Source organism: Priapulus caudatus, unplaced genomic scaffold (genome assembly GCF_000485595.1).
Source record: "Priapulus caudatus unplaced genomic scaffold, Priapulus_caudatus-5.0.1 Scaffold2460, whole genome shotgun sequence".
Lineage (NCBI taxonomy): Eukaryota > Metazoa > Priapulida > Priapulimorpha > Priapulimorphida > Priapulidae > Priapulus > Priapulus caudatus.
Window position 1 is genome coordinate 7,683 of NW_014579521.1, and position 12,979 is coordinate 20,661.

Below are 12,979 nucleotides of genomic sequence, written 5' to 3' on the forward strand. Positions count from 1 at the left end.
CATTTTAATTTTTAATTATTATATTTTGATTTATTATTCTTAAATTTTAATCTGTTATTGGCTATAATAGGTGAGGTAACTAGTAGTACGGTATAACCACTTAGTAATAAGCAGGTTGAGAGTTCTGCCCATTGCCCCTCAACTTGATGCTCGGCAACCCCACACCCGCGTCTCAGTTACAGACTGTGATAGACCCTTTCTTAATATTATTCAATGGACCTGTGCTGTGCGGCCACACAAATTAAAAATCAACCTCAACAAATGTAAAAATAACCACAAATATCATAATGTACATGTCAACCACGAAAATGTAAAAATAACCACAAACTTCATAACATGTCAAAACTAGCTCAGCAGAATGTCAAAAATGTTGTGTTACACCTCAACAAAGTGTAAAACTTTATTTCAATTGTAACATAAGGTTATTATCTATCCAAGCGATGTTTGTATGTGTGTGGGTCCGTGTGGGTGGCGCGTGTGTGTGTGTGTGATGGCTGGCTGGTGTGTGTCGGGGTGTACGAAGGACTCGGCGGCGTGGGTGTGCTCGCGTGCAGAGTGCGGTGCAAATGTTTGCGCTGCGCAGGCCACCAGCCCACGGCGATGTGTGATCGTGCGCCCCATCCAGCGTGCGTCGTCGTATAGTGCCTGCCGTGCTTGTATGTGAATGATAAGCTGGGCGGCGATAAGTGAGAGGGGCGGATGATAACGAAGGTTTTAACCGTAGTCCTCAAACGCGATTTTGCTCACACATACCCACACACCTACCCTTCTGCCACACACGACCTCCTCCTAACACCCCTAAAAAATTTAAATTTAAAAAAATGAAAATAAAAAAAAATTAAAATTAAAATTTTAAATTTAAAATTAATTAATTAATTAATTAAACATTAGGTATAGATCGGTAGCCACCCCCTGTGGCTTTTCGGAACTTAGTGGATTTTTTCAACGGTACTAGTGGGCTTTCTGGACTAGTGGGCTTTTCGGACTAGTGGCTTTTCGGACTATTGGGCCGTCCGGACTTAAGCGAGCTGTAACCAGTAATTAATACCGTAAATGATTTAAACAATAACAAGTAATTTCATTCCATGAATTTTAGCATCATCTGAACATTAGTCAGATCAAGCTTGTAGAATCGACATGATCGTCCGTGCGTCCGTGCGTCGTACCGTGCGTCCGTCAACAGTTGGGCACAAAATCTTAAACACGCGGTTCGACGTACGGTCACAGATATTCGGGACGTGGGGGGGTAATGTATCCGAAAACGGAAAGTTGGATGATCGAAGCTGGGGGTCAAAGGTCAAAGGTCAAGAGTGTAAAATAAAGGGGGAACATTCACGTCTTAACATTAAGTAATACGGGAGGGAAATGCAGAAGCGTTGCGGGCACAGAATCTAAACGAGACTCGACCTAGGCTCGTGATAGTGTCGTTGTATAGGCTCATGGTATGGAAGCCATCACTCTAGTGCCCGAAAATTGGAGGTCACAGGATTCAAGAGGTCAAATGCACAGGGCAGATTTTAGGTACATTTTCTGAGGATATGTGTCTAAGACGGAGCGATTGAAAAAACTTTTTTGTTTACAAGCTTGACCTAGCATTTTTTAATGGCGCTTTAATTCGAAAGGACGGCTGAAATGTCCCTTCTGCTGACAATGCGGAAGAAGTAAAGTGTCGGATAAAAAAAGAACCTTTATGACGGCGCTCAGAGGAGGGTTATAAACTATGGATTTGTTGAACTGTTATCACAAAAGGAGTGAACTGCTTTTGCTATAAGAGCCCACCTCCCCCACTCCTCAAATACCCGACTTCCCCCTCCCCCAACCCCCTCCCACCGCGCGCTCCCTTCCCCCACACCGTGCCTTAACAATGGATGTAGTCGCAACTGCGTGTCTGCATATACTGCGCCTGAACAAATGATGTCACTAACGCACGACTGAAATGTTTTACCGGATTTATAATCGTAGCAACTAGACCACTGGGCCAGATGAAGCCCAGAGCGCTCGCCGGCTCCTTGTTCAATGCGTTAGGTACCGGGTAGCGGCGGTAGTTAAAATGATGGATACCATCATAATTAATTAAAAATAATTAATAATTAATTATTATAATTATAATACTGACAGTACTCATAGGCGTCCATACTGTCCCCAAGGGTAACTGCCGGATAACGTTACGCCTGGGTAACGGATCGCGGTATACCGGAACGTACCCTGGTCACTATTGATATGTGTTAGGAGTTGGATTGAGGGTTAGGGCTTAGGGTTAAGGGAGTAGGCGTAGGCACTCCCTAGGCTCGTAAGTGAGTAGCGAGGTACGGTCCGGCATAGTTAGTATAGTACCGTAACCCAAGGGTAACGCTCTCGGCAAGTACCCCGGGGGACATAGACCCCTCCTCAGCAATACTAAATAAGAGTCCATAAGTTACACACAACTGTGTATATAAATAAAATAATCATAATGCAGCTGAGCTACAATATAGCTCTAGTAACTATAGCCCGCTTACATTAACGCGGCAACGCGCATACGCGGCGAGCTATAGTTACTAGAGCTAAGCTACATATAGCTACCACCAATAGGCCTAGTAGTAGTACGTTACCAGACCAGTTCGCGAACGATGAAACTGACAAGCCACTAGCTCAGGGCGGCGGATGCAGGATTTTGTCTAGGGGGGGGGGTGCAGGCTGGGAAAAGGGCACTTTGAGATTTTGTAAGGGGCCAACTGAAAGCGGTGGGGGGTCGGGGGGGCCTCCCCCAGAAATTTTTTAAAAATCAGACTCCTTTTTATGCATTTTCAGAGTATATGAGGCGAAATTTTTGTACTTCAAGTCTTGTCATAGCAATGAAACAGACAATTCCAGTACAAGGCAAAATCCACAAAGCCACAAAAACCATCAACTTGCTTGAAATTAACTGCCATCAGAGCGACAAAATACTAGTACCCGGTGAAATCAAACTGCGATATGGATTGAACACACTTTTATTACAAAAGGAAATTAAAATTATTACATGTATTAACTTATATTACTTGGGAGCACGCAAAGGGGGGTCTAGGGAGCCCTCCCCCAGAAATTTTTTGAAATTAGACCCCCTCAGATGCGTTTTCTGCGCGAGCAGGTGAGGGTCCGGACCAGGAAAAAGGGCCGTGGGCCAGAAAAAAGGGCAACTCAACTCAGAAGTTGGGGAGGTCCACATAAAAGTAGGGGGTCGTGAAGTGGTGGTTGCGCCCGTGTAAGTTTGAGATATAAACTGACTTATATCAAGTGTGGAAAAGGATTGTATCATATAGTATCAGGAGTATATAATAGGGAAGGAGTGTGACATCAATAAACAAGGGAAATTCATCATTTACTAGCCTTATAATACCTACGATTTACTACGCATAACTCATCCAACTTGAGCTCAAATCGGACACAGCACATCTGCCTACCATCGTGCAAAATCGTTTCCTCGTATACACCCGTAATCCGGAGATACAGACTAAAACGTACGACACGATATTCAATTCTTTGGCCATCAATCCAAATCCACTGCCCGCCTCTATTCAAACAAAAGCCAGCTACTAACCACACTGTCCACGGCTTACCTTCACGGCGAGGCGCTGTGGCTCGCAGGGAGATTAGGCATCAACGTAACACTCGGCGAGATAACCTTTGACCCGGTACACAGCTACATACCTGCATGCCGGCAATACAGCTGGCATGCCCCCATACCACGCACGCACACCAATCCGCTATCAGCAGCAGATCGGATTCAAATCTCCCTGCGAGCCACAGCGCCTCGCCGTGAAGGCAAGCCGTGGACAGTGTGGTTAGTAGCTGCCTTTTGTTTGAATAGAGGCGGGCAGTGCATTTGGATTGATGGCCAAAGAATTGAAAATCGTGTCGTACGTTTTAGTCTGTATCTCTGGATTGCGGGTGTATTTGAGGAAACGATTTTGCACGATGGTAGGCGGATGGACTGTGTCCGATTTGAGCTCAAGTTGGATGAGTTACGCGTAGTAAATCGTAGGTATTATAAGGCTAGTAAATGACGAATTTCCCTTGTTTATTGATGTCACACTCCTTCCCTATTATCTACTCCTGATAGTATGTACATAATCTATTGGCACAAAGCGTTAAAATACGACTTTCTTTTTTCAATGAAATCTAGCACCAAATAACTAACATTATTAACTGATTAACTGATAACATTGTATTACCTTCAGATATAGGAAATTGGCATTGAAATATCATCCTACCAAAAATCATGATCCCGATGCAGAGGAAAAATTCGAGCAACTGGCAGAGGCATATGATGTTCTCAGTAATGGTAAATGTTATATGCAGTGCTATGTGTTGCCTTATGCATGGCACAGAGAGGTGGGGTGCTAGTGCTGAATTTTCATAAATGCAACAATTCTTTTCCCATGCACAAAACGAAAAAGAATTATAAATCATAGCTGAGACTATATCTAAATGATCCATTATATATTGCTTACCCTCCTGCATGTGTACAGATAAGCTCAGAGCTGTGTACGACCAGTTTGGAGAGGAGGGGTTAACAAGAGGTGTGCCACTGATCAGCGATGATGATGGTACCAGCTTTACTATGGGATACACCTTCCATGGGGATTCTCGGAAAGTATTCAGTGATTTCTTCGGTGGATGTAATCCTTTCTCAGGTAATATTTTTTGTCATTCTAAGCCCAACAGCACACAGCACATGATTGCTTGTTCAGGGTTTCCGTTAGAGCTAGGATGCCAGGGCTTTTACTGCCTATTTTAAGTATGGTTACAGCTACTTTCTCAATTGAAAATTGAATGCACTACTAGTCACTGACAAAATCTTCTGGATATTTCCAACATTTCTACTACCTAATTTTCAGTCATTAGCCTTATGTTTGCCCCATATTTTCTATAGCCGATCTCCCACAGCGCCCTTATTCTCGAATGTGTTGGGAGAAGTGCAACAATAGAAATGACAATACCTACAGTGCTTTATCAACCTTGTGGAGCCATGTTTTGTTGTTTGTCTGTGGCCTAAGTAACAAGTACTGCCTGGAGAGAAGCAACGACCATTGCTACGACATACTAGCAGATGACCAATAAAAAAGAGACTGCTAAGATAGATCTGTGTTTTCAACTCCAACACTTCTTACTTCGCTTCTTACTTCACTAACATGTTCTTAGGCTCTTCGATTCTAGCTTTCTGTGGAAGTGGACTACTGTACAGCTTTTCGGACATGCCCTATCGTTTCAGACTACTTTACGGGCATAGTGCCCGACGCGGTGACAGGGGCGGGGGGACTGCACGGTCGGCATGCAGCCTGTAAGCAGGACCCACCTGTGCACAGAGAGTTGGCTCTATCCCTAGAGGAGTGCTTCCACGGATGTACGAAGAAGATGAAGATAGCTCGCAGGGTTTGTTGCACTGAATATGCATTGACTTCTTGGTAGGCTAAGGTGAAATATCAGCTGATTTGCCTTATCGGTTGGTACAAAACGTTATTTGCAGTGAATTATAACATTAACAGGATAACAATTTGTAATGATGGCTGAAGAATTTGTTTACTCATAAATAAACATCAACTCAGGTATTTTTCTGATTTTTGATTTTTTTTTTCATAATTATTTAATCGGTGGCTGCAAACGATGAACTTTTGCTTGTAATCGATCATCAGGACATCACTATTCCATGGATGTGACATGAAAACGTGTTGTATGTGACAGTACATTGCATCATGTAGGTCATGAATGGAGATGGACACACGTCAAGCATCAGAGAGAAGATCCTCACAATCCATGTTAGGCCAGGCTGGGAGGCAGGCACCGCCATCAACTTCTCCAAGGAAGGTGACCAAGGCCCGAACAGCATCCCTGGTACGTGATGCCTGCGCACTCCGCGCGTGTCCACACCGTTACCGACGTAGCATATAGTGAGCGACGTCACGCGATTGGTGTGATTACTCTCCTATTTTACGTGTTATATTGAATTGTTAAGCTGTAGTTCAGCAGTGTGACAGTGATTCTCTTGATCTGTCTGTCAGACAACTATTAATGAGATTATGAGATGCAGTTTAATGACATTTGCTCATCTGTTTGCAGCCGACATAGTCTTCGAGACAGTTGACAAGCCACACCCGAGATTCCGACGTGTTGGGAGGGACCTTATCTACACGGCTCAGGTCTCCCTAGGGGAGTCTCTAACAGGCTGCAGCGTTGAAGTACTCACCCTGGATGACAGAACTCTGCGCATACCTATCAATGATATTGTACAGTATGTATGCCTATAGTGTTATCTAGCAAACCCTGGTTCCACATTTAATGTAAAAATACATCTTCTGCTTGAACAGTGTTACATACCACCACCCATCTGAAGTTATTTGATGAAATATCATTTGTTGGCAAGTAAATAGAGACAATAGCAATTTACATCATACAGAAATTTGAATAAAATATGAAAGAAGTTGAATCAAATATTGAGTCTCATATTTTGATCTGACATAGTAAGATTTTCAATCATGAGCATGCCTGGAATTTAAGCTGTTGAAACAGGCAGACGATGCATCAGAAATAAGAAAGTTAATATTTGTGCCATAACACCACAATGTGCACCAGTCACTGAAATAATGTTTGATGAATTTCCGGTTGGATGTTGACAGGCCAGGCTACACTAAGAGGGTTCCTGGTGAGGGCATGCCAACTACATGCAAGCAGGTGGGCAGCAAAGGACAGCTGATCATAGAGTTCAATATCAATTTCCCCACCAGACTGTCACAGGAACAGAAGCAGCTGTTGAGAAAAGCACTGATCCAATGAGTGTGGGTAAAGGAGGCTGTAGTTCTAAGAGGAGGGAAGATTTGAGGAGTGCAATATTTCACTGTGTTAGTGTACCCCGTTTTGTCTGCATACATCTATGTAGTTGCAATTGTTAGTACACAGGGAACTTGTTAATAATCTTTTTACATGAACCCACAAGTAGAAACTTGTGCTAGCATGCGAGGCTGGATGTGTCATCCAGCCTTTAACAAGCACCCTGCATATAACTAGTTGAAGCTGTCTGTGTATTTATGTCGTTACTGTCATTAATAAGACGTCAAGTGAACCACTGAAGGCTGCTTATTACTGTTGTAGCTGCAATAAGCAGTTATGCATATGTAAAGAAAACAGTTGGTTATATAAAGCAAGTTAAACTCTTTAATTTTTTACATTATAAAACATTATTGCTGTACATAACAGTAACTTTCTAGAAAATCTAGATAGTTTTATGTGAGTTTTGAATAAAAAAGCCACACATAGGTAACAACATTTCCTTAGTTCATACGTTATACACTGTGCCAATTGAAACATACCATCTGGGGGTTTCTACTAAAAAACAACCAAAGCAGCTAACTCTGTTCACGTGTCCAAATTTATCCAACAAGGTAATCCTCGTTTCCAGTTGCCGAGACATTTGCACGTGATTTCCTGCTTGAACATGTTGAATTGCCAATGATGCTGACTAGCCACCTACAGTCTACCTAAAGTAAAATATGAGAGCACAAATGATAAACATGTTTACAATCAAAAACTTACTTCATCTAACGATTACCAATTGCATTTAAGTAATATAACTGAGGAAAAAATATGTGGTTAATAATGATGGTTAATAATGATGTGGTTAATAATGATGAAATGATGTGGTTAATAATGATGGTTAATAATGATGTGGTTAATAATGATGTGGTTAATAATGATGGTTAATAATGATGTGGTTAATAATGATGGTAAACATTTTTCAGAACTATCGTCATTGCACCGTTACATTTTAATCGCCAACAGATGTCACATGTTACTATGGTCAAAGAGCGTATAATATATGAGGTGACACTCGCCAGAAATAGTGTAATTATCTCGGTACCAGTGCTGCATTGCGGCCAACTTCATCAAAGTATTGAAAGCTCTTCTAAAGAAAGTGCATGAAATAAGAGCCAACCACATCTGTTTATACACACACTCACCTACACACTTACCAACAAGCGCTGATGTATGGACAGACCCACTATATTTTGAATCCTAATGAACGCATGCAGGCTTTGTGAGCCTCAATGAGATGTTGGCAGTTCTCTTCTCCATTTTGAATTATGCTGTAAGTACATTTCAAAAGAAATTCCTATTAATTATTTGAGCTATTAGAAGTAGAGTGCGCTTCCTTTAATAGTGACAAGTGATAGGGATGTACAATTAGGCCATCACATATTTACATAGCAGACTCCACGTGATGCTGCACAGGATTGCTGCACTAGCATGATTATGGCGGAAGCTGAAGAAGGTGGAGGGGTGAAGGCAGACCGAGGAGGAGAGAATGTGGAAAAGTCAGCGAAAGGGAGAAGGTATGGGAGGAAAAGGTGGAGTGTTAAAAGGCTGTGAGTGGTGAGAAGACAATGGAGGGGGAGGAGGGGCAGGAGGAAGAAGCAGGGAGATTAAGGTGGAATAGGTGGCAAAGGGAAAGGTAGAACTAGAAAAGGAGAGAGTGGATGATGATGCAAAGGTAGTGTATATATGTCTGTATTACATGGGGTTGTATACGGGTACAAGAGTATAATGTGCAAGTGTGCTCGTTCTCTCTCCACCAACATGTACATTGATCTATAACAGTTTGGATATGAGGCTCATAGAATAAATATGTTCCATAATATATATATATAAATATGTTCCATACTATATAGCTGTAGAACTATACTATAGCCATTTACTCCACAGGCCCTGTTGCAACAAGGCCTCCTTCCTCATTCATAGATGTAGTAGTATAGACTTGTCCTCGTTGGCTCTGTCAAATGTCACAGTGGCAGAACCAACAAGGCCAAAGCAAGGGCTATAGCAGACATGTGTCTAAACAGAGGAATTGCTCCGACCTGTGATTGGAGGATAAAAATAGACCCCGCCCACTCCCGCCGCATACGCTATTATGCTATGACCAGCAGGAACGTGTACTAACTATCATATAGCGCGAACGATTTGAGTTACATTTCTATAAATTCTAGCTATATTATAGACACATTTCTTAGCCTGAATTTTGAGTCTATTGAAGCACGATTAGTCTAATTAATTAGCAAATATACACGAGCGGCTATGACCGGTGAAAGGAAACGTCACGAATTCTATTTTAATCCTCCAATCACAGGTCGGAGCGATTCCTATGTTTAGACGCATGTTTAAGATCAGGGCAAGCGATAGTCCCCTCTGCGATAGCTCTAGTAACTATAGCCCGCGTACAGTTGCTGCAGGCCTGCACATAGCCGCAGGCCTGTACATAGCCGCCGCCTGCGGCAACTGTACACGGGCTATAGTTACTAGAGCTACCTCTGCGACTGCATGTGGACTTGCCAATGAGACCGTGGACCACAAGATCTTCCATTGCTCATGACTCAGGGTTAGCAGGGAGAAGATGACTGACACGATCGAACTGGGGTATGTGAAGACCAACACCAACCCAAGCCAACGGACAATTGACATTGCCACCCTTACTGGGGAAAACAAGAATCTTTTTTTTTACCATGAGGAAACACTAGAAGCTAACGATACTGTCATGTATTGCGTCCACGAGATGGCGTGACTAGTCTAAAATAAAGGAGTTGAGTGACCGCCAAAATGCCGTGCATGTTTTGTTTGTGAACCTACACAGAAACACTTGAATAGATACACAGAAACACTTGGACAGAGGCCAAGACGTAACACAGAGGCAAAGACATAACAGATACAAAGTGTGTATACATTGTGACCATGACCTCGTGTAACAGGAGAATTAATGAATAACAACAACAACAAATTATAGCAGTACTACTAGTACTAGAGCTATACTAGTACTAGTAGTAGTACCACTAGGCACTAGTACTAGTAGCCACTACTACTACTACTAGTACTAGTACTACTACTAGCTTCGTCACGGACGTCGAATTTGAAGATCGCAGTGCGCCCGATTGCGCACTTACCACTCATCCCTAATCTTTTTTGTTTCTGGGCAGGCACAGCATGGTTTTAGCTTTTTTGGTTCCTCCTCTTTACACTCCTTTGCCTTTCCGTCGCATTTTTCCATATCTACAAATTATTTAGGACTGTAACTGCGTTTGTTCTCACCTACACATGAATCTAAGGACAAGACGTGAAGTTACGGTAAGACTGCGCTCCTACCGCCACCTACGGGTTGTTTTTAGAAATTTATTAACGTGTCGCAACGCATGCTGGGAAGTATAACATTCACTGGCGTTTCAAAATGGCAGGGAGTATACCTATTTTAGTGGTGCTCCAGACTTGTGATTAATTTGTGAGGTGTTTCGGTCAACGTTGACACTCGCATGGCTCAATGATGTATAATCACTTGTAATTGAGCCACAGCTGCGTTATTGACATGAAAAATCTTTCATCCGCCGAGCAGAGTGGCAAAGCCAACGGCAAAACTGTGTCTCTGATTGTTGAAAAAGTGGGCAGTTCCGAGAAGCATTTAGCGGACGTAAACCCAGTCATGGGTAAAGGAAAAACTCTAAACAGCCTGAAAAGTTTCAAAGACAGAGGGATCTTCGAAGAGCTGTGCTTAAAAACGAACGAACTTTTAATTAATGATTCCGACGTGAAGTTGAACCTCGCGAATTGTAATCTTAGCACTTTACTTGGGAAGCAGCAGTCGCTGTCACAGAACGACTGCTTTCACATACAAGCGTTGAAATTGAACTTTAGTTGCAGTCTAGATGATTACAATTCGCAACTACTATCGTCTCTTCCGAATATTAATGGCAAGTGCAAGGGGAGTGGAAAAACCTACTCTAAGGATGACCTCGATATCATGAGTACATCACCCTCAAAAGACTCGGAATTTGCGCGATGCATGCACGTGAGAGACGATTTGCATGTTCGAGATCCCTCGCAGAACGACGAGGAAAGTTGCTGCGACACAGCCGACATGTGTAAGCCCAACGATGTCGGTGCGGACAGCGCCGCTGAAGATCCGAGTAAATCCTGCTCTTTCAACACGGCACTCGAACACGTACCTCTCGCCTACAACGCACTCACGAAATCTCTAGTTATCCAGGTGCAGACTCTCGGGGCAGGTCGCGGCGCTACGCTGCCGCCCCGCATGCAGAGTGTAGAGGAGCTGGTGGCGCGTAAGACCAACAGTCTCACGGTGGCCGGCACGACAAACTGCGCTCGCACTAACAGTCTCCCTCGCCTGAGCAGCTGCTGCCTGTCCCACACGGGCACGGACGCATCGCTCGCACGCACCGACGCCTCGTCCAGCCTCAGCCTGTCCAGTCACAGCACCGACTTCTCCCTGTCGACGGCGGACGACCTCTTCGAGTCGACCAACTTCTTCGACTACGATGGCGGCTCATCGCAGGACGTAGGCGCCCTCTGCAGGAAGCCATTTGAACATTCTCGCAGCAGTTCAATGAGCAGCAGTCGTTCGGATGCCTTCGTTGATGACCCCGCCCGCCTGCCCGGGACGAAGCCCAAGCGTCGAGGATTCACCAGCTTCCTCCCCAGGTAAACCCACATACTCCTGCTGCACTAACCACATCCCCGTTCATTTCTTACCTGCCCAATATTCTATATAATATCAAGAGTAGATAATAGGGAAGGAGTGTGACTTCAATAAACAAGGGATATTCGTCATTTACTAGCCTTAGAATACCTACGATTTACTACGCGTAACTCAACCAACTTGAGCTCAAATCGTACATGTAGTACATTCGCCTAGCATCGTGCGAAATCGTTTCCTCGTATACACCCGCAATCCGGATATACAGACTAAAACGTACGACACGATTTTCCATTATGTTGCCAGCAAACTGAATGTGTAAACCGCCTAACTCGAAACAAAAGGCAGCTGTAAATAGGTCAAAGATTAGCTCAGCGAGCCACACCGCATCGGCGAGGGCGCAAGAGTCGTTAGTAGCTGCCTTTTGTTTCGAGTTAGGCGGTTTACACATTCAGTTTGCTGGCAACATAATGGAAAATCGTGTCGTACGTTTTAGTCTGTATCTCCGGATTGCGGGTGTATACGAGGAAACGGTTTCGGACGATGCTAGGCGAGTGTACTGTGTACGATTTGAGCTCAAGTTGGTTGAGTTACGCGTAGTAAATCGTAGGTATTTTAAGGCTAGTAAATGACGAATTTCCCTTGTTTATTGAAGTCGCACTCCTTTCCTATTATCTACTCCTGATAATATGCATGTTTCTGATCTCACTGCTGAGTTAGAGCCTGGCCATATTAACTTTCATGGATTCCAGGTCTGGGGAAGTCTATCGGGGAGATGGACGAAAATTTCGTGAGTGCAAGTTATTTTGAACTTAATTTGGATCTAACTGAGATAAACTTTATTAGCACACAGTGTGTATCTATAGCCCCACGGCTTTACCTAACACGTGTGTTAATTTGTGCTCCCATGGAGTTTACATTACGTCTGCATGCTCATTTCATGCTAACATCACTCTGAGGCTTATCCTCCCTGTAATCTGGGCCACGAGTACTCCCTTTGCCCATTTAGAAAGCATGCAGTGCTATCTAAACCAGGTCTGTTTTTGCATAGCACCAAGAAAAGCTCATATATATAATATCGAAAGACCTATAGATATTGACGTTCGTCTCGCTTCTTGGTTGGGCTAATTTTCTCCATCTGATGCTGGCTATGAATATATACTTAATTATTTTATTATATATCTAAATGGCACCCTCTGGATTAAGCGCATGTCAGTAAATGTGTTTAAGTTGCAGATAAGGTTGGGTAAAATTGATTAATGCAGCCAGCTACTATTGATTTCAAGTTGTATCAGCCACACACAGCAGGCATGCATTAAGCTCTAAGAAACGGCCTTGTAAGTTGTATCGAAAGACATCATACATATTACCGGTAGATATATATATATATATATTGTCAAGAGCAATATTGTATATATATTGTATATAATATATAATATTGTATATATATATTGTATATAATATATATTGTATATATATATATATATATATATG

General features: G+C 43.0%; 2 protein-coding genes across 3 annotated transcripts in view; one reads left to right on the top strand and one right to left on the bottom strand.

Annotated features, from left to right (window-relative positions):
• The window catches only part of LOC106818723 (dnaJ homolog subfamily B member 13-like), an 8,974-nt gene extending 1,529 nt beyond the window's left edge, over nucleotides 1–7,445 (top strand). The window contains exons 2-7 of the mRNA XM_014823398.1: nucleotides 4,200–4,303; nucleotides 4,491–4,655; nucleotides 5,234–5,394; nucleotides 5,721–5,853; nucleotides 6,079–6,250; nucleotides 6,636–7,445. Coding sequence (XP_014678884.1) covers nucleotides 4,200–4,303; nucleotides 4,491–4,655; nucleotides 5,234–5,394; nucleotides 5,721–5,853; nucleotides 6,079–6,250; nucleotides 6,636–6,792 — 892 coding nt within the window. The 3' untranslated portion in view covers nucleotides 6,793–7,445. The remainder of the gene's footprint in view (nucleotides 1–4,199; nucleotides 4,304–4,490; nucleotides 4,656–5,233; nucleotides 5,395–5,720; nucleotides 5,854–6,078; nucleotides 6,251–6,635) is intronic.
• LOC106818724 (cytochrome c oxidase copper chaperone-like) lies at nucleotides 7,148–10,137 on the bottom strand. 2 transcript variants are annotated; one of them, XR_001395286.1, is made up of 3 exons: nucleotides 9,945–10,136; nucleotides 7,974–8,099; nucleotides 7,148–7,493 (listed from the first exon to the last, which is right to left on the bottom strand). XR_001395286.1 is itself a non-coding variant. In XM_014823399.1 (3 exons), the coding sequence occupies exons 1-2, from the start codon at nucleotides 10,046–10,048 to the stop codon at nucleotides 8,015–8,017; spliced, it is 189 nt and encodes a 62-aa protein (XP_014678885.1). In that variant the 5' UTR covers nucleotides 10,049–10,137; the 3' UTR covers nucleotides 7,148–7,493; nucleotides 7,986–8,014. The 2 variants fall into 2 exon arrangements, 1 of the variants encoding a protein (XP_014678885.1); XM_014823399.1 differs by having other exon boundaries at nucleotides 7,986–8,099; nucleotides 9,945–10,137.
• Between the last annotated feature and the right edge of the window lie 2,842 nt (nucleotides 10,138–12,979).